Genomic DNA, 23,493 nt, shown 5'->3' with positions numbered 1-23,493 from the left:
AGCGCTGAGGCTATCTGATAGATAGGCTGACCGCGGCAATTCGCAGCGTGCTGCATTTTAAATCCCGCGAGAGGAGAATCGCTATGATTCTCCGCTCGTGGACACCGGGGCTGCGCTTTCCATAATCAGTCTATGGAAAGCTTTCACTGCGGTCCACGAGGCCGGATTATCGCCGCTGGGAACGCAGTGAAAATTCGCCCGTGGACAGGAGGCCATAATTGTGCATGCTTAGTGCGGCCAAACATGCATGTTCATTTTATTGAGAGGACTGCTTCAACCCCCAACCAATCACATTAAAATTGAAAAAAAAACCAAAACTTGAAACTCTCACATTTTTTAGTTTTGATTTTTTAATTTGCACTCAATATGAATTCAGTGAATGGCTGAACGCTGTGATTTGTCACAGCGCTCAGCCAATTGGCATTCAATGGCTGAGCACTGTCTGTGATTGGCTGAGTGCTCAGCCAATGAGACCAGCACTTTCTGGGGGTGGGGATTTTTTTTTCCTCTGCGCTGTGAGGCTTGGGAGTAAAAATCACAAATGAGTATAGAACCATTCAAAATCATTGGTTTCATAATCCTTTGTTTTCACTCGCTCTCGCATCGCAATAAAATATATCGCTAGTGGCTATGGCTTGTTTTTTGCTGCTCAACTTGTAGTTTTCATTATTACCCTTTTGTAGTCCATATGAATTTGATTATTTTCTATACCTGTTTTTGGTAGGCAAAATGAGCAGAAAGCAGCTATCCGGGGTTTTTTTTAGAATGGCATTTACTATTCATTTTATGCTATGGGTCGCTATGGATGCAGAGCTAATTATATGTTGCATGTTATTTTGATTTTTTTTCACCAATAAAACCTAGTGTAACAAAAAAAAGTTTCCATCACTGTAAACCCACGCTCATATAGTCATTCCATTCCTGGAAAAAAAACAAAAACATACATGCGGCAGAGAGCACATATACTTTGTAATTGGTAAGGTGGGAGGGGTGATATGAAGAATCCCGTGTTGCCTCTTTCCTTTCTGCACATGTATGCTAAAATAACAGCAAGTTTAGTACATGCAACTTGTCATATCCGGCTAGACCAGGACCACATCTCTTGGCTTTAAAACAAGATCAGAGCCGTAGTAGCAGTGTTCTAGCCAGAGACATAGATGTTAGCATAGCAGATCCCTGCCAGAATGCTGCCCAGGCTAAACTGTAAGCTCCTATCTCAATGGCTGGACAGAAAATGTTAGGGGGTTAAAATGCAGCTAGATTTCTGTGGCATCGGCTTATCTCGTTCAAGAACAAAGGATTGAGATTAGTCAAACCCAACATGACTGAGATTTTTTCCCCTAACTTCTAAACAATAGGGGAGAGTCAAGAGACTCCCATATACATTTTTTTTCTAGTTGTGAGATTAGGAATGAATGTGTTTTGTGTGGTTTTGTATTCGTTTCATGAAGTGCTGCAGCATATGGACCTGATGACCATGAATCTGTATAAACTAGCCGCATCTACAGAAACCAGACTAGCTGTGCTGTCAGCCGCTGTAGGAGTTAGTCACATGTTGTGGTTGTTTGATAATTGTGGTACCAAATGCGACTTGACCTCACTATGCGAATACATTTTGAGTGCACAGCTCATTGTTTTTCCTTTCCTTAAGGGTGACTACCCACTACAGTTCTTCTTCATTGTGAAATTTGCAGCGTTTTTTTTTTTTTTCTTTTTCTCCAGGGGTCTATGGGACTTTTCAATGTTAAAATCGTGATTACGCGGTAAATTGCGTTTTGTATTTTTTTCCTGCGATGCGTTTTTAACATTAGAAAGCCCCATAGACACCTGGAAAAAAAACACAGCAAATTCGCAAACGCTAGTGGGTAGTCACCCTAAGGCGAACTTCACACGGACGCGGGGAAGAAGCAGCGATCTTTTGCCGTGGCTGTTTTCAATGGGAGACCTCCCAGCGTGTGCACCTACCTTGTGGTGCAATGCTGCCACCAGCGCCATTGGAAACAATGGGAGATGCGAAGGGGATCACGCACAAAAATAGAACCATCGCGATTTGTTTCTCGCATCATGGTGCGATGTGGGAAACCGTTGCTCATGTATTTGACCATATTTAAAAAAATAGGGTTCATACTTGTTTGAGATTTCTGTATCTTTCAATGTACGAATCTCGCGCCGGTGTGAATCCGTCCTAAGGCCCCCTGTCCACAGCAGTGATTTCGCCAGCGGTAAACCACCAGCGAGTCACGCCGGCAGACGCTTCCCATAGCATTGCTATGGAAAGCGCTGGCACCTCTCCACAAATTGCCCCGATTCTCTGCGGCCAGCCTATCTATTAGATAGGGCTGACCAGCGAAGATTCGGCGGGGGCTCCAGCGGCGGAGCTTTGCCGCGGGATACCGCATCGCCCGTGGACAGCCGGCCTAAAGGGGTTGTTCATATTATGGAAACCCCTGTCACCAGGTCCCCCATTCCTTTTAAAATTAAAAAAATCAGCAGTCACACACTGCACTCCCCATTCATCCTCAGCCACCGGCTACAGTATCCGCTGCGACGTCACTCATCAATTGTGGCTGAGCGCTGTCATTGGCTGCTACAGCAGGTTTACGTGATGTCACAGCTGCCTGTTAGCAAAAGTGGATACTGTGTGTGTGAGGGGATGAGTTACAGGTGATTAATTATTTCTGTAGAAAATTGGTAATGGGTCATTCCACATCAATTGGACCAATTTTCAAAATCGTCCCCACTCGACCGTCTCCGATTTTGCTGAAAATTTACTCAGATATATGTATATGTTTGAAACGAGGTTCTGTGAAGTTTTAGCTCCAGATCTTAAATACCTGTGGCACTGTCGCCTTTACACTGGAGGTCCCACTGAGCTCGCGGCTTCAGCTACAAGGATTTTGCAAACTTTGGCACATAGGCATTATAGAAATATACTGGCTATGATGCTGAAATTGGACATACTAGCTCAACTTTTGCTGGTGAACACAAAAAAATTAGTACCGGCTATCACAAAAGAATATATCGGCCACAATTTTGTGTCAAAGTAGCTTGAAAATCACGCCGCATGACATTTACACCAAACTTTGGCCAAGTATAGCTCAAGACCAAAAACCACTTGTAACCGGTGCTTTGACCAGTACACCAAACAGCTATATGGCTTTGCACTGCTGCAATATCACGGTCAAAGCATATGTATTTGTGAAGATATTCACACCCACATATGATGAAAAATGTTAAATGATCAAATCTGACCTATTTTTAAGGTCAAATATCTAAAAAAGGGTACCCCTCAAATCTATTTATTTTGATATCAGTCGAAAGAGCAAATTTTTCTCTACAAGGATCATCATTTTATTTTTTGGAGTCTTTCAGTTTAAGAAAAGAAAAATGCCACTGAACATGGCGTTTTTAAACATACGCAATGAATGATAAATGCACTATTCAAACCCTTGCGTTGGTCCATGGTGGTTATACCACTACCAATTCCCTAAGAATTGGTATTATAATCCTATTAAGAATTGTAATAATGCCAAATCTTTTGAGAATTGGCAGCCCCATCGCCTAGGGGCCACGCCCGATAGCCGTGCAAGGCCAGCCACGGGCGGTCTCTTTATCACAGGTTCCGAAGCCTGAGGGTGGGTGTCTTAGCCTAGGATCCCAAGCCTAATATTGGGTCTCTTTTGTTGGTTCCCAAGCCATAATGTTCAGTCTAAGTGGTCTGGAACTGTTGCTGAATTTGCAACATAATTGGCTCCAAGAAGCTGTATTGTCGTCCCATTGCTGTTGCAGCTGGTGCTGGCAGTATTGCAATGATTGACTGCTCAGGAATCCAGCAGGTATCATTTCTCACAGGCCAGTGAAAGAAGCTAGCTGGTCCATGAGGATGCATGAAATTTATTAATGCATCATGGTCGTCGACTGAAATTTCAGAAATATTTCCAATCCACCAGTTGTTATCGTAAATGCAGGCAATGTATTGCCCTGGCTGGAGGTTTGCAATTGGCACAAAAGGCATTTCTGATCTGACAGATCGATCTACATGGGCAATGAAAGATGATGTGTCATTTGACACCCTTGAAATGCGAATCTTTTTGTCATCAATTGGCACAAACTGGTGATTTTCTCGTGTTCCAGCAATTGTATGTCCATCTTTGAACCGTTCTTCTTGAACTACCCGTATTTCATCAATTTTTTCTTTTGGAACAAACAAAAACTTGATTCCATGCAGTTGCTCATTGCAAAAGTTGAATAAATCCACCGGGGTCAGTATTTGGTTTTCAGTTGGGCGTTGAAGACTGGCACGAGCTGCCAACCTCTTTGCTGTCCCTCCAATCCCATCACAGGGCGACTTTCCATGACTGGTACCAAAAAAATTCCATTCAGCACTGATATTGAAATCAGCATTATGGTGGCACAAGTTGAGAAAATTTTTGAAATTTTTGTACTGGGCTGCAGATCCATCGCTGAAGTAGTGGATATGACGAATTCCATAGATGAGTCTTGAGATACTCCACAATTACTGTTAAAGTGTGGACTGCAACTGTGTCATGTCGTGAGCAATCACTGATTATGCACAAGCGGATGTTCTGCGCAGCTTCATCATTTAACTCCTTGAAGTAAATGACAAATGGGTGTACTGTAGCTTGACTATTTTCCCAGTGGAAACCTTGAACGGCATCTTGAACAATGAATGAGTAATTTTCAGCAAAGTCCATAAGGATCACAAGCTCTCCAGGTCTCAGATTTTCCTTCAATGATTTCAGATAGCAACTTTGATGCTTGGCAATGTAGTGATGGCTGCAAAGGTTAGAAATTTTTGAAACCAATTCTTCAATGAAATCTTCTATAGTCAATTGTCTTGTATCAAGCATGTCTCGATCAGTGTGAATCCATTGTTTGAACTCAATAATATCATCAGCCCAACTGAAAACCAAATACTGACCCCGGTGGATTTATTCAACTTTTGCAATGAGCAACTGCATGGAATCAAGTTTTTGTTTGTTCCAAAAGAAAAAATTGATGAAATACGGGTAGTTCAAGAAGAACGGTTCAAAGATGGACATACAATTGCTGGAACACGAGAAAATCACCAGTTTGTGCCAATTGATGACAAAAAGATTCGCATTTCAAGGGTGTCAAATGACACATCATCTTTCATTGCCCATGTAGATCGATCTGTCAGATCAGAAATGCCTTTTGTGCCAATTGCAAACCTCCAGCCAGGGCAATACATTGCCTGCATTTACGATAACAACTGGTGGATTGGAAATATTTCTGAAATTTCAGTCGACGACCATGATGCATTAATAAATTTCATGCATCCTCATGGACCAGCTAGCTTCTTTCACTGGCCTGTGAGAAATGATACCTGCTGGATTCCTGAGCAGTCAATCATTGCAATACTGCCAGCACCAGCTGCAACAGCAATGGGACGACAATACAGCTTCTTGGAGCCAATTATGTTGCAAATTCAGCAACAGTTCCAGACCACTTAGACTGAACATTATGGCTTGGGAACCAACAAAAGAGACCCAATATTAGGCTTGGGATCCTAGGCTAAGACACCCACCCTCAGGCTTCGGAACCTGTGATAAAGAGACCGCCCGTGGCTGGCCTTGCACGGCTATCGGGCGTGGCCCCTAGGCGATGGGGCTGCCAATTCTCAAAAGATTTGGCATTATTACAATTCTTAATAGGATTATAATACCAATTCTTAGGGAATTGGTAGTGGTATAACCACCATGGACCAACGCAAGGGTTTGAATAGTGCATTTATCATTCATTGCGTATGTTTAAAAACGCCATGTTCAGTGGCATTTTTCTTTTCTTAAACTGAAAGACTCCAAAAAATAAAATGATGATCCTTGTAGAGAAAAATTTGCTCTTTCGACTGATATCAAAATAAATAGATTTGAGGGGTACCCTTTTTTAGATATTTGACCTTAAAAATAGGTCAGATTTGATCATTTAACATTTTTCATCATATGTGGGTGTGAATATCTTCACAAATACATATGCTTTGACCGTGATATTGCAGCAGTGCAAAGCCATATAGCTGTTTGGTGTACTGGTCAAAGCACAAATTACCAATGGTTTTTGGTTTTGAGATATATTTAACCAAAGTATGGCTTAAGTTTGCAAAATCCTCGTAGCTGAAGCCGCGCGCTCATTGGGACCTCCAGTGAAAGGGCAACAGTGTCCCAGGTATTTGATATCTGGCCCTAGAACTTTACAGAACCTCGTTTCAAACATACATGTACATCCTTATAAATTTTCAGCAAAATCGGAGATGGCCGAGTGGGGACCACTGGTCCACTTGGCATGGAATGACCCTAATTGCTTCAAAAGCCCCAAGGTTTCCCAAAAGTGATGCAAAATGAGAATTTAAGAAAACTAAGTGGACAACTAATACAGATTAAGCAAGTTGGTCCATATAAAAGTAAGAGCTGCTGGAAGCTGTAAATCACTTACTATGGAGAGGACAGCAGCTTCTTCAGGGTCTTCAGTGTACTAGAAACATAACCTGCTGGTGTCCAAAGGATCGTCTCATCCCGACACAATTTCTAGTGCGACTGGAGATGATAGTGCTGCAACGCGTTTCGGCGCACATAGGCGCTTTTCTCAAGCATACAGACTGTACATATGAGCACAAATATAGTACAAGTAATTACTGGTCTTTGTGTCTTTTTGGGTGTTTCTTATCCTGGAGACCCCCTTTTAAGTAAGTGATTTCACTTCATTCACAGTTGTGCTCAGACCCCTTAATTTATTGTTTTTGCTCCACGGTTTTATCTGTGGTTATTGTGTCTCTGATTGGCTGAATGCTCCAGCAAAGTGCGCGGGCCGCAAACTCGGATTATGTGTTCCAATACCCAAGGAAAGACCATTGTATGCTGAGGACTTTGTAACTGGAGGGACATCTGTATCCATTCTCTCTCCTATCACCTGCATCACTCTACCTGTGAAAGAAATTTGGGTATGATTCACACCTGTGTACTTTTGGAAAGCTTTGTTTGCTTTGGATGGGCCGACACCTCCTGCCAGATTTGCATCAATGTAAATACAGTTCTAATTTTACAAACCTGAAATGCGGAAGTGCCGGAACAATTGTTCTGTTCAGATAATTAAAAGGAAAACTCTGTTACAATGTTTCCTTTATATAGTTGTCCGTTGTAAAGTTTCTATTCTGCCTTTTGCCATTGTATATACACATTGTGAAATACCGTGTCACCCCGAAAATAGGACCTACTCCAATAATAAAACCTACCCCAGTTTTCAGGGGAGGCTTAAATTATATAAGGCCTCCCTTGAAAATAAGACCTAGCTAACCTGCATTTAAAAAAAACCAAAACACAATACTCACCTGGTCTGCAGCGTCCCGATGGTCTCCGACGCTGTGGCAAACTGCAGTGTCCTCCCCGTCTGTGAGCGCTGTGATTGGCTAATCATGCGCCAGCACCCAATTACAGCCAGCACTCGATAAGCCAATCACAGCCACTCAGTAAATGACATTACTGAATGGCTATGATTGGCTCATCGAGCATCGGCTGTGATTGGGTGCTGGCGCTCCATTAGCCAATTACAGCGCTCACTTTTCTGGAGGCGGGGTATTCAAAGCCCTGTCACCAGAAAGAAGCTGAGATGGCAGATGGGGAGGACACTGCAGTTTGATGCAACATCACTGGACACCATCGCGAGGCATTCCCCCTCCTGAAAATAAGACACTGTGTCTCTTTGGGGACAAAAATTAATATGAGACAGTGTCTTATTTTTTGGGAAACACTGTACTACACACATACTTGGTTACCAGTTACATCTTCCCAAGCACACGGCCATATTAGGCTATATTCACTTAGCGTTTCGAGCCCCATCCAGCTGGCATACAGATGAAAGGCTGAACGACCTCATAGGCTATACTGAAACGGAGACCAAAACTTCAAGCTTTGGTCTCCGTTTCACCAGGTTTTGGCTGGACAAAATGGCCTATTTGACTATGAAGGGGAAACCTGCTGAGACGGGGTCCAAAGTTTGGAACTTTTTCTTCTTGGTCTGCATTTTAGTAATGATAGCCTATGGAGCTGTCCCCGGTTTCTGGCATGTCAGACGGAATCCTTGGAGGGGGAGGCTGGATTGTGGGCAGCTAAATCATATGTGAATGTAGCCCAACGGATCAATGCGGTGCATCCACATCATAGCCTGTTTTGGGCTTGTACTTCACATATGTCTACCTCAAATTTAAAGTGCATGATGTTTCATTGTATGCCATATCCCATTGGCATTCTTCCCTAAAAACAATCCTCCTAGCGCTTACATACGCTGCGTGTAAGGTCCTCCCTGTGCCACAATGTTACTTTATGCTGTTAGGGCTAATAGGCACTGCAAACCTGGCTCTATAATGCCATGCTCTAGTGTGGTGGGTGTTCAATGCTGATTGATGCGCCGATTGAAATAGTTAATTAGTCTGAATGCGTTCCAGATTCTTCCTGTACATAAGGGAGATGGAACAATATCTCTGCAGCGCCACCTATTGGAAGGCAGCATTCCTGCAAGTCAATGTTACTCTTTATACAAGCCTTGTAACCATCACTGGGAATTAAAAGGTAAGCCAGAATGCATACGCGGACAGCTGTTTCTGGGTGTTTGCCTCTCAGAAGTGTGCCATAGGTTTCTGACTTGGCTAGCGATAGGCCTGGGACAGGGGTCAGAAAAGCTATCTTTTCTCCTTAGGCAGAGAACCTAGAAGGTGAGTTGCGAGACTTATAAGGCCATTCATGCTCCTCTGGGAAATATGCAAATAAGGAGATAGAACAATACCTCTACAGTGTCACTTATTCGAAGGCAGTATTCCTGCAAGTCAATGTTTTCCTGCAGAGTTCCACAGTATTTCATGCATGTCCTTGCGTATTGTGCGTGCATTTGCACACCCCCCTCATTGACTTTTATGGGGGCTCTTGGTGCGCAAACGCACAGAAAAATACATGTTCTATTGTTTTTCTTTTTTTTTGCGCGAGCAACATACACTCACAAAATATAGAAAAGTGAACAAACCAATCGAAATCAATGGATTTTACTCACTGTAATGGACTTTCATTCTTCCATGCACTCCTGCGTGTGAGTGCTGTGTATCAATACGCAGGAGGAATAAATCGCAGGATGCTCCGTTTCTCGGCTTATCATACGCAGCCCTTGTATGGGCGCGTATGATACTGTCCATACGCATGCATTGCGTATGGGTATTGTTTCCAAACGGAGCCCATATGGCTCTCATAGAGCGTATGGGCTGTAATGTGTAAAATGCATACAGTTTGCGCATACGGCCATATACTAGACCACAAATTTAAAAAAAGAACATTGTACTCCCTTGCAAATGCAATTTTCATTGCAAGTGTGATGCCATTTAAAATAAATATTTATTTTAGCTGTTGAAGCAACATTCGGTTTTTTCACGTGTGAGAGAAATGCATGTGCAGCAACGGTGCTTCTTGCTTTCGAAACTTTTCACAATCGCAGGTAAATTCGCAGTTTACCAGTTTGATATTGGTCATAGTTTCTCTTACCTGATATTATGCTTACCGGTGTAAATTGGGCCCGATCCTTCATTACATTCACACTGGGCAATTATCGTTGGTCAATTAAAGGGGTTCCTCTGAAGTTGTACTGTTTTTGACCTAGCCTCAGTATAGGGTACCAATAGTTGATTAGCGTAGGTCCCTGGGCCTGCTGTCAGTGTGGACAGCCATGGAAGCAGATAGTGCTGTCTGGATTTCAGCAGCCCGGTTTGCTAGTGAAGGCGCAGCTCCCATTTAATTCAGTAGTGGCTGTGCCTGTAGTACCAACCTGGGCCACTGCAATGCCAACAGCAATAAATAACCTAGTCATAGTAACATAGTATGTAAGGCCGAATGAAGACAATGTCCATCTAGTCCAGCCTGTTATCCTCCTGTGTTGTTGATCCAGAGGAAGGCAAAAAAAAAACAAGAGGCAAGAGCCAATTAGCCCTTTGTGGGAAAAATTCCTACCCAACTCCCTAATGGCAATCAGACTATTTCCTGGATCAACCCCTAATAGTTCCTACCTGCCTGTAAACCCGGATTAACCTAAGATTTATATCCTGTAATATCCTTCCGCTCTAGAAAGACATCAAGTCCCTTCTTAAACTCCTTTGTGCATTTTGCCATCACAACGTCCTCAGGCAGAGTTCCACAGTCTAACTGCTCTTACAGTAAAGAACCTCTTTCTATGTTGGTGATGAAACCTGCTTTCCTCTAGACGTAGCGGATACCCTCTTGTTACCGTCGCAGTCCTGGGTATAAACAGATCATGGGAGAGATCCTTGTATTGTCCCCTCATGTATTTATACATAGATATTTGATCACCCCCTAACCTTCTTTTTTCCAGGGTAAATAATCCTAATTTGGATAGCCTCTCTGGGTATTCCAGTCCCGTCATTCCATGTATTAGTTTAGTTGCCCTTCTTTGAACCCCCTCCAGCACTGTAACATCTTTCCTGAGCACCGGTGACCAGAACTGGTCGCAGTATTCCATGTGAGGCCTGACAAGTGCCTTATATAGTGGGAGGATAATGGTCTCGTCCTTCGCCCTTATACCTCTTTTAATGCACCCCAAGACTTTATAAGTCGATTGGCCCTCTGCCCGCATATCCTTCTGATGGCGGTTGCGCCGACAAGAAAAGCCCCGAGTCCAGTAACAAAGACTTTGAAGTCTTGGATTAATGGTGCCAAAATGTTCTTAAGTAAAATAGAGAGGGTCGACAATAGAGAATCATTAGAAGCAATAAGGTCTACCAGGCGGGTTTAACAGACTTTGGTGAATTTTACAAAGAGTATAGAAAACGGGAATTATAGGATGTGGATCGATAAGAAACTCAAAAACTTTCTGATCAATAGTTTGTGCTAACAGATTGAATGATGATGTATGTCTAAAGGGAACTTTAGACGAAACGACTCTCGAACACAAGCGCCGGACAGCCGTTCTAGCGACTATCACTTCTGTGCTTTCTAGTTTGAGCAATTATTCCGCTGGCTATCTGCTTTTGTAAAGGTACCTATAGAATGATCTATGGACAGTCTAGGATTGTGCTCCAATCATTGATGAACAGTCTCGCTGGTAATCTTACCTCTTTCAAGTAATGGGATCTCTTCTGAACCACCACTCCTCCTCCCTCGTCTGCTGGTTACATTATAATAAGCAGACATTGCCTGCTTATTAAGATTATTCGTATTGGCCCTAGCCCTCAATTTGCTCGGTGAAACCTCCAAATTAAAGTTCCTAACTTCCTTCTTAAATTGCTCAATAAATGTTTACAGAGCTGAAGAACTTCTGGGAGGAGAAAAACAACTCTTAGATCTCAGACCCAAATCTGTCAGATTAATCATGGATGAATTCTCCGCAGTAGACATAAGGCAGTGAATTTCTGGGATCTGAAAAGAAAACTCTCTACATCGGGTTCCTGTAGAACCTTCGGAAATCCATATCTAACTGAAAAGAATCAGATCCATAGGTAGGACAGTACGATAAGCCTTTCTGAAACAAACCTGGTTTCAGAAGGACTCAAAACTTCTAGAAGAGAGAGTCTTCACTTGAAAGTGGGTAGTCATTTTATGACGACCATCCCTTCTAACAGTGCCGCCGCCTCTTGTGCTCTTCTTTATTGGAATCATTGGCGTGGACCTAAAAAGATGACGTGACCACTGTAGCCATCACCTGTGAACATCACTGAGGTCACTGCTGCTGCAGAGATGTCACATAGTCACCGGCGCAGGAAGAGCAGAGACTAGCATTGGACCAGGAAAGTATCGGTGCAGTTTTGACCGAACTCATCCCAAATTTTTAAAACATGGAAAACTTCAGCCTTAAAAGGGGTATCCCCATCATATCTCCGGAGCCACTGCCAGTTGTTAGGAAGGATAGTCATTTCTCCTTCTCGGTGGCATTCCTAGCAAACCTCTGAGCAGTAAAACCTCTTTCAAGTGAACGGGGTTAGGTGGCAGTTCCCTGTACTCCGGGGGGCAGTGACTGTCTTAATTAGTGGTGCTGCACCTTCATTTTGAGTCATTTTGGGGCTGGCAAAATGTCATCACTTTCTATGCTGCGAAAATACATTTTAACGTGATCGTCTCATAAAAACCTCCCCTGTTTAAACTGAAGCTCCCCCAGCGATCAGTTTATTGATGGTGGTTCTCTTAGAGGGGGATCCTTAGTGAGGGACATTCATAGCGTGGCATTCATTCTTTTGTTGATGGCTACTTGAGGACACTCGGACCATGTGCGCTTAAGTCAGCCTTACATTTTGCAAACGACTTATTATTTATGCTTGGTCTGTCATGGTATTGTCTTTTACTACAATAATTAATACAGTCAATGACTGACTGATCTCTGCGGTGATGTTTGGCTTGGTCTAGGCTTCTATTCCATTGATGGAATGCAGATCTGTTATTCGACATGACAAACTTTCAACCTGTAGCACCTGATAACGACCCAAAAAAGCCAACATAGCAGGTCAACCTTTCAACAGAGATCTTCAACTAGTCCTCCTCGATTATGGTTGTTCATGTTGTGAAAAGTCTCTGTGGTCAGCAGAAAATTGACCTTCTCAGCAATCCAAAACCTCTAGTGTATGGATTGATTAGCTGTTATGTTACAGTATAATACATATAAATTGATACAGGGGCATTTTCTTTAATTTTTTTTTTCCACTTGGAACTTATTGTATCCATAAATGTCTCAACTGATACAAATTACCGGTTATTTTTGTGTTTTACAGCCAATGAAGCCACTGAAAGCCACTGCCACAACTTCACAGCCAGTTCTAACTATGCAGCAAATAGACGCCATATTTTACAAGGTCCAGGATATCTATGAGATCCACAAGGACTTCTATGACAACCTCTGCCCTTGCGTGCAAGAATGGGATAACAAAACTACTGTTGGACACCTATTCCAAAAACTGGTAAGCAAAAAAAAAAAAAAAATTCTGATGATGGTTAATGATCCCCCCTCAGCAGATAGTCCCCTTACTTCACTTACGTTATTACAGGGTCACCGCTATGAGCGGTTCTCACTTTCTTGGTTACATCTATATGCACCTTTTAGGTATAGAGTTCAGCTTAGTAACCAGTAAGGCCCAATGCACACAGCCAGATTTGCATTGCGGAATCCGGAGCAGGCGTCCGCCTCCAGATTCCGCAGCAAATACCTGCCAGAGCATGCAATGTAAAAGCCTACGAGTGGAAAACAATTGTGATTTTTCCGCTCGCAGGTGGAAAATCGCAGCATGCTCTATTTTGAGACGGATTCCGTGCAGACGGCTTCCATTGAAGTCAATGGAAGCCCTCCGTCCCGCGGCCCTTGCACAGTCATCATTGCAGAAAGGCTGCGGGATCCGCGTCAACACCTAGCGACAGCGCGATCACATCTGTTCTGCACGTGCGCCAGCACATTCGCAGTACAGAAGAAAAAGCATACAAACAGGTACGCATGGCCCACCAGCCGGGCACCAGGTTGGATTCTGCTGCGGGATCCCACATGCGGAATCCAACCCAGTCGTGTGCACTTGGCCAAATTTAAGTATTACTGGCTGATCCACATTCTTACTTTTCCAGGCTCTGCTGTCAAAGTGGTCCTTGTCAAACCAACTATCTCATCTTGGTTCATTCAGCTTTAACCCTTTGCAATCCAATTTTGGATTCAGGGTTTCCTAGGGGGCTTTCTCTCTCTGCCAGTATACAATAAAGCCATCTGCTGGCTAGAGCCAGTACTGCGGTATGGGACATGATGGAAAGGCCCCCAACAACAGATCGGCCAGTAATCTACAGTAAGAATACCCTGCCTGACGTCTTCTGACTTTGGAGCTGTACAGCCTTCAATCAGAATGTCTTTAGACGTCAGACAGTGGATTGGAAAGGGTTAAGACCTCTACACAGATATGCTTTATTAGATACAGTTGTTCTAGGATGATTTGAATAAAATAATTTTCGCATAGAATTATTGTTCTGCTTAAAGAACTGCACTTTTTACAAACTTTTAACATGTCAGAGGGACGCAGCAAAAGTTCTGACCAGTGTGGGTCTCGATAGTGGGACCTTCGCTGATCGCTCAAACGAGGGGGTTACATCACTCACCAGAGAGCTGTGCCCCTTCGGCTGTCTTCACTGCTTTTTGGCTCCTTCTGGCAGCTGAATACAGCTACATAAAGGTCTCTATAATGGTGGTTAGGTAATGTTACCTGGTGCCTCCACATTTTACAATGGATCTACTGGTTCTGGGGCCCCACTTTGGTCTTTTAAGATGGTCACCGCGCATCTCTGACTACCCGATTCACACTGCTCTATGACTGGCCACAGAGTAGCGCTAGCTATTTAGAGAGCAGCATACACTATCATAGATTACCAATGCACAGTGTGAATTGGTTCACATGAGGAGCACTGCGGGCTGTACAGGAGCTTGGAAACTGGCATATAGAATGCCATAAGCAAAGGGCTCCATGTGATATTACTTCCCCCGCACCCATTGTAAATTCAGATTTTATCCAAGTACAGGAGGGATGCTTTAATAACATGTTCACACGGGGCATGAGTACTAAAGACTTTCCATAGCATTTGCAGTACAAGCCATGCAAATGAGATTTAAGATATCTCATCCACATGGTATGGAAAACCACACTAATTCCACAACGGAGTTGACATCTGTTGCGGATTTTAAATCCTCAGCTTGTCAATTGTTCGCTGTGCCTTCCACTTTTTGCATTGCAGAGGGTGAAATTTGCTGCTAATCCATGAGAAAATCCCCAAAATCTGCAGCAGATCCAACCTGTGTGACATACTCTAATACTCCTTTAATAGGCATCCAAACTCTGCTTCATTTTAACCCTTTGCAATCCAATTTTGGATTCTTGGTTTCCTAGGGGGTTTTCTCTTTCTGTCATTATACAATGGCGCCACCTGCTGGCCAGAGCCAGTACTGCGGTATTGAAAATGCTGGAGAGGCCCCCGACAACAGAGCGGCCAGCAATATACAGTAAGAATACCAACATCGGTAGCTGTACAGCCTTCAATCAGAATGTCTTTTGATGTCAGAAAGTGGATTGGAAAGGGTTAAGATGCGTCTGTGTTCATAAATGTCATGTAATCACAGTAAAAGGGTATTCCAATCAGAGTCTTTAATGTCCACAGTCTGATAGGTGCGGGCCCCAGAGGTGATTCTCGCATTTATCTCTACTTATGGCATCTCTGAACCCCAGCCCCAATAAATATAGTGTTTGGGGTGGTCAGGACTTTCAGAAACTGCACAAAAAGTTGCACTGTGTTGTTCCCATTACTCCCATAGAAGTCGATGACAATTATGGAAATGGCGTAGCACGGAGAGCTGTGCTGTTTCCATAACTCAGGAATTGCAAGAACAGTGCAGCTCACTGTGCATTTGCTGGGACATTCAATGTGGGCTGTTCTCAGGTTCATTGAGGGGTCCAGCAGTCAGACACACAGCAATCAGATATTTATAGGGGGTGGAAAAAAATATGGAAACACCGTAGGAAATACATGCCTTAAAATCGATCTCTACCTGTCTTATCGAAATATGATTTTATAGTCCCATGTACTTTCAGTGGAGGTAATATGACACAGATGCCGGCAGGCAGAAGTGAACATCTACCCGAGCAACAAGGTCCCATAGGTCAGTGGTTTGAGTCACTCAGCTGCTGTTACTAGCTTCTCCCAAAACCACCCGGAGCAGGGCAAGAGGTGAAGTAAACACAAATTTGGCATGAAAGCTCTCAGACAAGTAGGGGTCAAAAAGGGCAACTCAGTGCCAATGGTTAAAATCCCATTCATTTCGTACGGTGTTTCCATAATTTTGTCCACCCTCTGTATATCCTATCCTGTGAGATTAAGTGGAAAAACCCCTTTAAAATATATTCTATTTTTTTTACTCTCTTCTATATGTATTTAATTACTTATGAAAACCACTCCGATGATGGTAAACATTGGTTCACTGTTAAGTCACGCGTGCCCTTATATACTAGATTTTCCGGCGATTACGAAGACGTGCCAGCGCGGCTTGTTGTGCTCATTTTTTTTTTTGCCCTTCATCCATTTATTTTCATAGAGATGTGTTTTTACACGACATTAACAGGTCTAACAAATCTGGAGGAGCATCAGTCACACCGAGAGGCTGTTACTTGGCAACCGTGACATTGCTTAAATTAATGAGTCTTAAGGATGCAGCATATCTATAATTTCCCAAGAGGTGGAGAAGAGCAAAGACTTGAGGGGCTCGCTGTTACATTACCGGAGCGATTATCTGGAATTATTACATTACTTTAGGCGAGGCGATTGCTCCATGTCCGTGTACAGCAGCGCATGTTCAGCCAGACATCGCTCAGCTCTAGTAATAAAAAGTGATGTGAGGTTTGCTTTATTGAACTCTACATGGTATATTAGGAAATTCTACAACATTAAGATGCCAGCTCCGAATGGGGAAACTTACCTCCTAGATTGTTCGTCCCTGGCCAGTAGGATGAAACTTTACTGTATCCAAAACACATCTTCTATGCTACCATACACTATCCTATCAAAAGTACTTGCACACCTGAGCAAGAATCAAAAGTATTTATTTCCATATGTTAATACTTAGCGGAGCCTCCTTTGGCCCTAATGACATCGTATACTCTGTGGCATAGTTTCGACTAACGTCTGATACACACATCAGCTGTTTTTTCCCTTCATCCATCCTGCAAATGTCTGTTGAGTTCTCGATCTAGGAGATGATTAATCACAGCACTCCATCTTCAATCAGATGGACATACCAGGTGTAGAGGATGCCTTTTACCTGAGTGTGGTGTTCCGACAGAACATGGCATGGTCTCGGTCCATTGGTTGGCAAAAACCATGAACACAGCGGTGAACCCTGACATTCTAGACAGTAATGTGCTCCTGACAATACTCTGGGAATGGTCAACAATACTTCCAACAAGACAACGATCCTTGTCACAAATGCAATGCTGTATTACATTGGTTTGAGGATATGAATGTTCCACGATTGGACTCCCGACCTGAACATCTTTGGGATGAACTGGAATGTCGTATCAAGAGATATGAACAGTGTCCATCATTTTGTAGATAACTCGCCAAACGTTTGCAGGATAAATGGAGGGAAGTGCCAGCTGAATTGTATCAAATGTTAGTAGAAACAAATGGAAATAAGGAAAAGTGACTCCTGCGCTCAGTGTAACACGTGAGATGCCGATCGTGACGTCCTTAGAGGTGGACGTGTAGATGTGTGGACCTTAGAGGTCCGTAGAGCAAGAGGGGAACAAGAGCTGTTCTCTGTATTAGGATAACTTCTGGAGCTCTGTATAAATAAACACCTTTTTATCCTACTACAGAGAACGCCTCTTGTGTCCCTCTTGATCTACGGACCTCTATGGTCCATACATCTACACGTCCACCCCTAAGGTAGTCACGGTCGGCAACTCACGGGTTACCCTGAGCGCAGGAGTCAGTTTTCCTTATTTCCATTTGTTTTTACTTCTGGAAGCTTAAAACCCCCTAGATTTTTCTCCATGCATGCTCTCTTCCGATGTCTCTCCCCCCCCCCCCCCCCCCCAACCTGTGACCACCACAAGTCTTTCTTATTTTCTGTGTGTTCCTGATGACAAAATATCCCAGGTACACAAGAGGCGCTGTCCCATTTCTTCTACTCCATTCTGGAAATGTTAGTAGAAAGTATGCCACAGAGCGTATTGTATCCCCCTAAAGATCTTACAGTGTTAGAGGTCTTCCTGCACTAAAATATTGATTAGCTATCTTCAGTGTGGCGCAGAAAATGGGGGGGGGGGGGGGGGGGGGGGAACGGGAGCGCAAAGCATCTGTTCTGTCATCAGAGTTAAGCCTTTGCAATCCAATTTTGGATTCAGGGTTTCCTAGGGGGCTTTCTCTTTCTGCCATTATACAATGACGCCATCTGCTGGCTAGAGCCAGTACTGTGGTATGGACATGCTGGAGTGGCCAGTAATATACAGTAAGAATACCCTGTCGGACGTCTTCCGACATCGGAGCTTTACAGCCTTCAATCAGAATGTCTTCAGACATCAGGCAATGGATTGGAAAGGGTTAATACGGTTGGCAATAATCACTTGGGGTACTTTTATGCAGGCCAACAGTCGCCCAAGTAATGGCTCAAATGAGTGATTACGGGCAACTGTAGGCCCGTGTAAACATGGGACCCTGACAAGGCAAGTCAGCAACAATCACTCACTCGTTGGAGTTGCTCGGCTTTCAGCTCACCTAAAAAATGAGTGACCATCGGCCCATAACTACCTGCTTACTGCGAATGGCCGCCGAAAAGATCTATAGCGCGCTCCACCTCCATTCACTGAGCGATTATCACTCCTGTGTGACAGCACAACAGCAATAACCACTGGGAGGACTGTCAGGCGCTAAAGCACCCAACAGTCTTACTTTGTAAAAATACCCTTTCCTTATGTGAGTAGTATTCACTACCGCTCTGCTTTATCTCAGCACATGTATGATATGTATAGTGGCTGCATCAGTCCTTCTGGTTGCCACAAATCCACTCCATATGCCATATCGTAGAACCGGAGAATAGATTCCTACATGGACAGTTTTGGAAAGCAACAATGTAGCAATTCCGTTTCACAGTGGAAAGCATAATGCGCCTCCTCGTTCCCCATCAGCCTGTAATCAAATCAGGCCACATGAGAGGCACTGAGGCTGTGACTAGTTTGATTACAAGTTGACGCAAGTGGAATTGTTGCCTTCCATTACTGTCCATGTAGGAGGTCCTCTCTGCAGCTTTCTTTTTCTTACAATCCTCAGCATACGTCATCAGTATCAGATTGCGGTGCCTGGTATATAATGAAGAAGCTACAGCTCTCATCAGAGGACGGTGGCCCTTACAAACAGTTGATCATCGGGGATGCTGAGAATTGGCCCCTCATTATTGATGACCTTTCCGGAGGATTGGTCATCAATATCCGAGTCCCAGAAAATACCCTTAAATTCCCTTATCTTTTATGGGCTTCCCTTTTTCTAAGCTGAAGGCATTAAACCTCAATTAAAGGGGTTGTCCAGGACTTTGGGCAGTTTTTCTATTGATGACCTATCCTCAGGATAGTTCATCAATAGAGGATTGGCAAGGGGTCTGCCATTTGGGAACCCTACTGAGCAGCTGATTCTCAGTGGTGCTGTTGACATAGACTGTACGGAAAGCAGACTACGCCGTCTATAGTACAGTGGCCCAGGTTGGTATTGCAGGCATAGTTTCCGTTAATTCAGCGACAGCTGTGCCTGCATTACTGAAGCGTGTTCGCTGCAATGTTGTCAGAGTTGGCTAGGTTTACAGCTTTGACCCCACGGGCAGCGGCGCTAGGAAAGCAGCAAACCCCTGACTATCTTCTATTGATGACCTATCCGGTCATCTCCATTATTGAGGGGTTTTTTTGTGTGTGTTGCAGATATGTATGTAATTGCAGGTGTTTATTAATTTTAATGCTCCTTTGTTAGGAAATTGCATCGTGACTTTAATGCACGGGTTAATGGTTTTCTTAGGAACTTTACTTGCTTGTTCGGCCTTGTACGCGCCATTGTCACATTATTGCCCAACCATATTGTCATGGAAACTCTACTGGTCCGAGTTCAGAAGCTAAATGAATGGCTTCCTCCTTGTATACTTTCATATAGATGGGGAAATATACGTCCTCCAATCTAAGCGTGTGATTACTTTCTATGTGACCTTCATTTTCTTCTCTTTTGTGCTTAGGTCAGTCAACTGGGAATATATAAGGCCTTCGTGGATAACTACAAGTGTGCCCTGGAGACAGCAGAAAAGTGCAGCCAATGTAATAACCAGTTCGCTAAAATCTCGGAGGTAAGGATGTGTCTCAACATCTGGTTATTTCTTATCAACCTCTTGCATCTGATAAAGCGTCTTTTTTTTTTTTTCCAGCCAAATTCTCCCTTTGCATTTTGATGCAGTTTTTGCATGCAACTCAAAATGGATCTAAAAAGAGAAATGTGAAGTCTTAAGCTAAAAATAACTACTGCCCCTGATAAAAATAATAGCAAAATCTCCTTGTACCAACAGCAAATCCCCAGTAATACTTAAAATGGTTTTCCAGAAGCAAAAACTATTAGTGACCCATCTTCAGGATAGGTAACCAATAGTAGATTGGTGGAGATCTGCTGTTTGAAGTCCCCACTAATCGGCTGATGACACTGCTGTGTGTAGCACAGTGGTCTGACTTGGCATTACAGCTCTCTCCCTTTTAAGCGAATGGGAGAGTTCTGCAGTACCAAACAGGGCTACGGATGGTGCTTTGACAGTTTCGGCTGTCCATAGCAGTGTGTTATCAGCTGATTGGTGGGAGTCCAGAGCTGTGGAGCCCCGGACGATCTGCTATTGGTGACCTATCCTGAGAATAGGTCATTTAATAGTTTTGCTCCTGGAAACCCCTTTTAAGGGGTTATTCCAGGATTAAAAGTTTTCCAGTTATCCCTTATCCATAGAGTAGGGGGATAGCTTTCAAATCGGTGGGGGTCCAGCATGTGCACTACTGCTCCATTCGTTTTGAAGGGACTGCCAGACATAGTTGAGATCTCGAATTCAACCAAGCTGGATGTTATCGCTTGTCCTATGAATTAATCCTGGCTCCACTCATTTAAGGATACGTCTATACAGGATGAATTCTCTGCAGCGATTACATGTGGATTTGCTGTGGAATTCACCCTATGCATTGCAAAGGCTAAAATGCACAGTATGAATTGAAATCCACATCACAGATCAATTTATACAATAATTTTTTTTTTGCAGCCTATGTCGATGAGATTTTGTAAAATGCTCTGTGGGAAATCCGCAGCATTTACAGCCAATGTGAACTTTTAAAATAGCTTTTTTTTGTCATTCAGAAATTTTTATAAAAAATAAGTTTTTGAAAACTTCAATTAAGGGCATAATTTGTACAAAAGTCTGAGAATGTAAGATTTGACACACATAGTATAAAAAGCAATACAATGTACAAGATTTACTAACGCCTATTAAAAAAAAAAAAACTTATGAAAGAAGAAATGGAAAGCAGTACGGGGATTTATAACAGGGATGAGGGCCAAAGAGACAAGTAATGAATCCAAGGGTTCCACATTCGGTAATAATAATGTAGCATATTATTTTGAAGGGCGTACATTTTCCATAGGAAGGGTCCGATATAAGAGAGATCAGGGCTGCGGTAGGAGACATGGGGACCTCCAATTTCTAGCTATAATCAGTTTTGCAGATAGGAGTATAGGACTTATTAATTTCCTGAAGGGAGAAGGTATCGAGTTGGAGTGAAGTAGCAGAAGGACCATTGCTGAGTGATTAGAGATAGCCACTTCAGTTAGGTTTCTTATTAAAGGTGACAATACTTCTTCCCCATACGAGGTCAAAAACGGACAGAGCAGGACATGTGGGCAGTGGAGCCAGCGTGACAACAATTCATCCAGCACAAATTACTCGAACTAGAGAAACTTTTAGTTATTTTGACTGGAGTCAAGTACCATCTAGTTAGAAGCTTGTAGTAAACCTCTATAAGGGAGGATTTGTTAACCCAATCACCGTTGAAAACCATTGGCTCAAAGAATAATTACTACGGTAGTCACATCTCTTGCCCGATTTGGAAAATGAGCATTTTTTTTGCATTCGCCCATGTCTCCCAACAGCATACTGTCTATCTGACGTACAAGAGAATGACTACCTAAAGAATTTACATAGTATATAATGTAGTTTTGAAGGGATGACCACTACAAATGCAAACCTCCCCTCTTAAAGGGAACCTGTCATCACCTTTGACTCCATAAACTATGTCATGGGGCCTAAAGGGGAAGGAGCGCTATTGTTGATACCAGATGCCCCATTCCGGGAGGCATATTAACATCATCTTCATCAGCACTTCGGCCCTATTCAGCAATTCCAGCAACCTGATTGGTTCTGATTCGGAATTCCAGCAACCTGATTGGTTGTTTGGGTTGTCTTTCACAATTCCAGCAACCTGATTGGTGAATAGGGCTGAAGTGCTGATGAAGAAGTAAATATGCTTCCAGCACTGTGTGTCCACAAAGTTGGTGCGTGCACTCAATGCGACTCTTTTCAGCCAACTGTGTGCACTCACTCCCTTATAGAGATGAATGGGAGAACGCATGCACATGGCCGACTGAAGAGTCATAGTGCATGTGCACAGGGTCACAGCGCTGGAACGGGGTGCCAGGTGAGTATCAAACACAGCTCCCCTGACCCCCTGTTCCGTCATGTTTGAGCACCATAGTTTATGGGGCTCAAAGATGATGACCGGTTCTCTTTAAATACCCAGGCCAGTCTTTGTTCTGCAGGCACGATATCCTTATTTATGGCAGGTAACCCCGGTGATTGGCCGTATCAGTTGTGCGTCGGGTTGGCACGTCATCAACAGAGCTGGGGATGTTAATATGCATTTCTTTAATCTCATAATTTTCACATTGAAGCCCAAAGGGAGAAATCATTACAGAACCATGACAGATGTGTTAACAAACTGCAGCATGCCTGGAAACTGTGAGGCTCGCAGCCATGTGACATAATCACAATTTTTTTTTATCCCTTCAATAAAATGTAATTATAATTGTCGCAGCATCCACAAAGCAACTAAATTGATACATATGAGAATACCATAATGTAGAGTCCAAATTCTGCACAGCTGCCCTACATGCTCCTTGGTGGTTCTTCCACTTGTAAGGCAGCTGCTCCCGTCACAGGTTAGTGATTTGATAGCCTGCTGGGGAGCAACCGTTTTCCTGGAACTTTTTTCCTACAAACCGAAGCCATTAAAGGGGTTGCCTGGCCAGTTTTTTCATATCTTAAAGGGGTTGTCCCGCGCCGAAACGGGTTTTTTTTTTTTCAACCCCTCCCCTCCGTTCGGCGCGAGACAACCCCGATGCAGGGGTTAAAAAAGAACACCGCACAGCGCTTACCTAAATCCCCGCGCTCTGGTGACTTCTTACTTACCTGCTGAAGATGGCCGTCGGGATCTTCTCCCTCGGTGGACCGCAGGGCTTCTGTGCGGTCTATTGCCGATTCCAGCCTCCTGATTGTCTGGAATCGGCACGTGACGGGGCGGAGCTACACGGAGCCCCATTGAGAAGAGAAGAAGACCCGGACTGTGCAAGCGCGTCTAATTTGGCCATTAGACGCTGAAAATTAGGCGGCTCCATGGAAACGAGGACGCTAGCAACGGAGCAGGTAAGTGAAAAATTTCTTATAACTTCTGTATGGCTCATAATTAATGCACAATGTACATTACAAAGTGCATTAATATGGCCATACAGAAGTGTATAGACCAACTTGCTTTCGCGGGACAACCCCTTTAAAGACAGGTGCAGATGTACTAAATTAAAAAAATCCAGCGTTGCAGACCTGCAGTTGTCCTAGTTCCTGACAGTGGAAGTCAAGTTA

At 43.5% G+C, this 23,493-nt stretch overlaps 1 protein-coding gene across 3 annotated transcripts in view; it reads left to right on the top strand.

The window, feature by feature from the left end:
• The window catches only part of ABR (ABR activator of RhoGEF and GTPase), a 361,360-nt gene that overhangs the window by 205,708 nt on the left and 132,159 nt on the right, over positions 1-23,493 (top strand). For all 3 annotated transcript variants that reach the window (XM_066599543.1, XM_066599544.1, XM_066599545.1), the window contains 2 exons: positions 12,785-12,970; positions 19,798-19,905. In XM_066599543.1, coding sequence (XP_066455640.1) covers positions 12,785-12,970; positions 19,798-19,905 — 294 coding nt within the window. The remainder of the gene's footprint in view (positions 1-12,784; positions 12,971-19,797; positions 19,906-23,493) is intronic.

Source organism: Eleutherodactylus coqui, chromosome 4 (genome assembly GCF_035609145.1).
Source record: "Eleutherodactylus coqui strain aEleCoq1 chromosome 4, aEleCoq1.hap1, whole genome shotgun sequence".
Taxonomy (NCBI): domain Eukaryota; kingdom Metazoa; phylum Chordata; class Amphibia; order Anura; family Eleutherodactylidae; genus Eleutherodactylus; species Eleutherodactylus coqui.
This window is presented reverse-complemented; position numbering and strand designations above follow the sequence as displayed.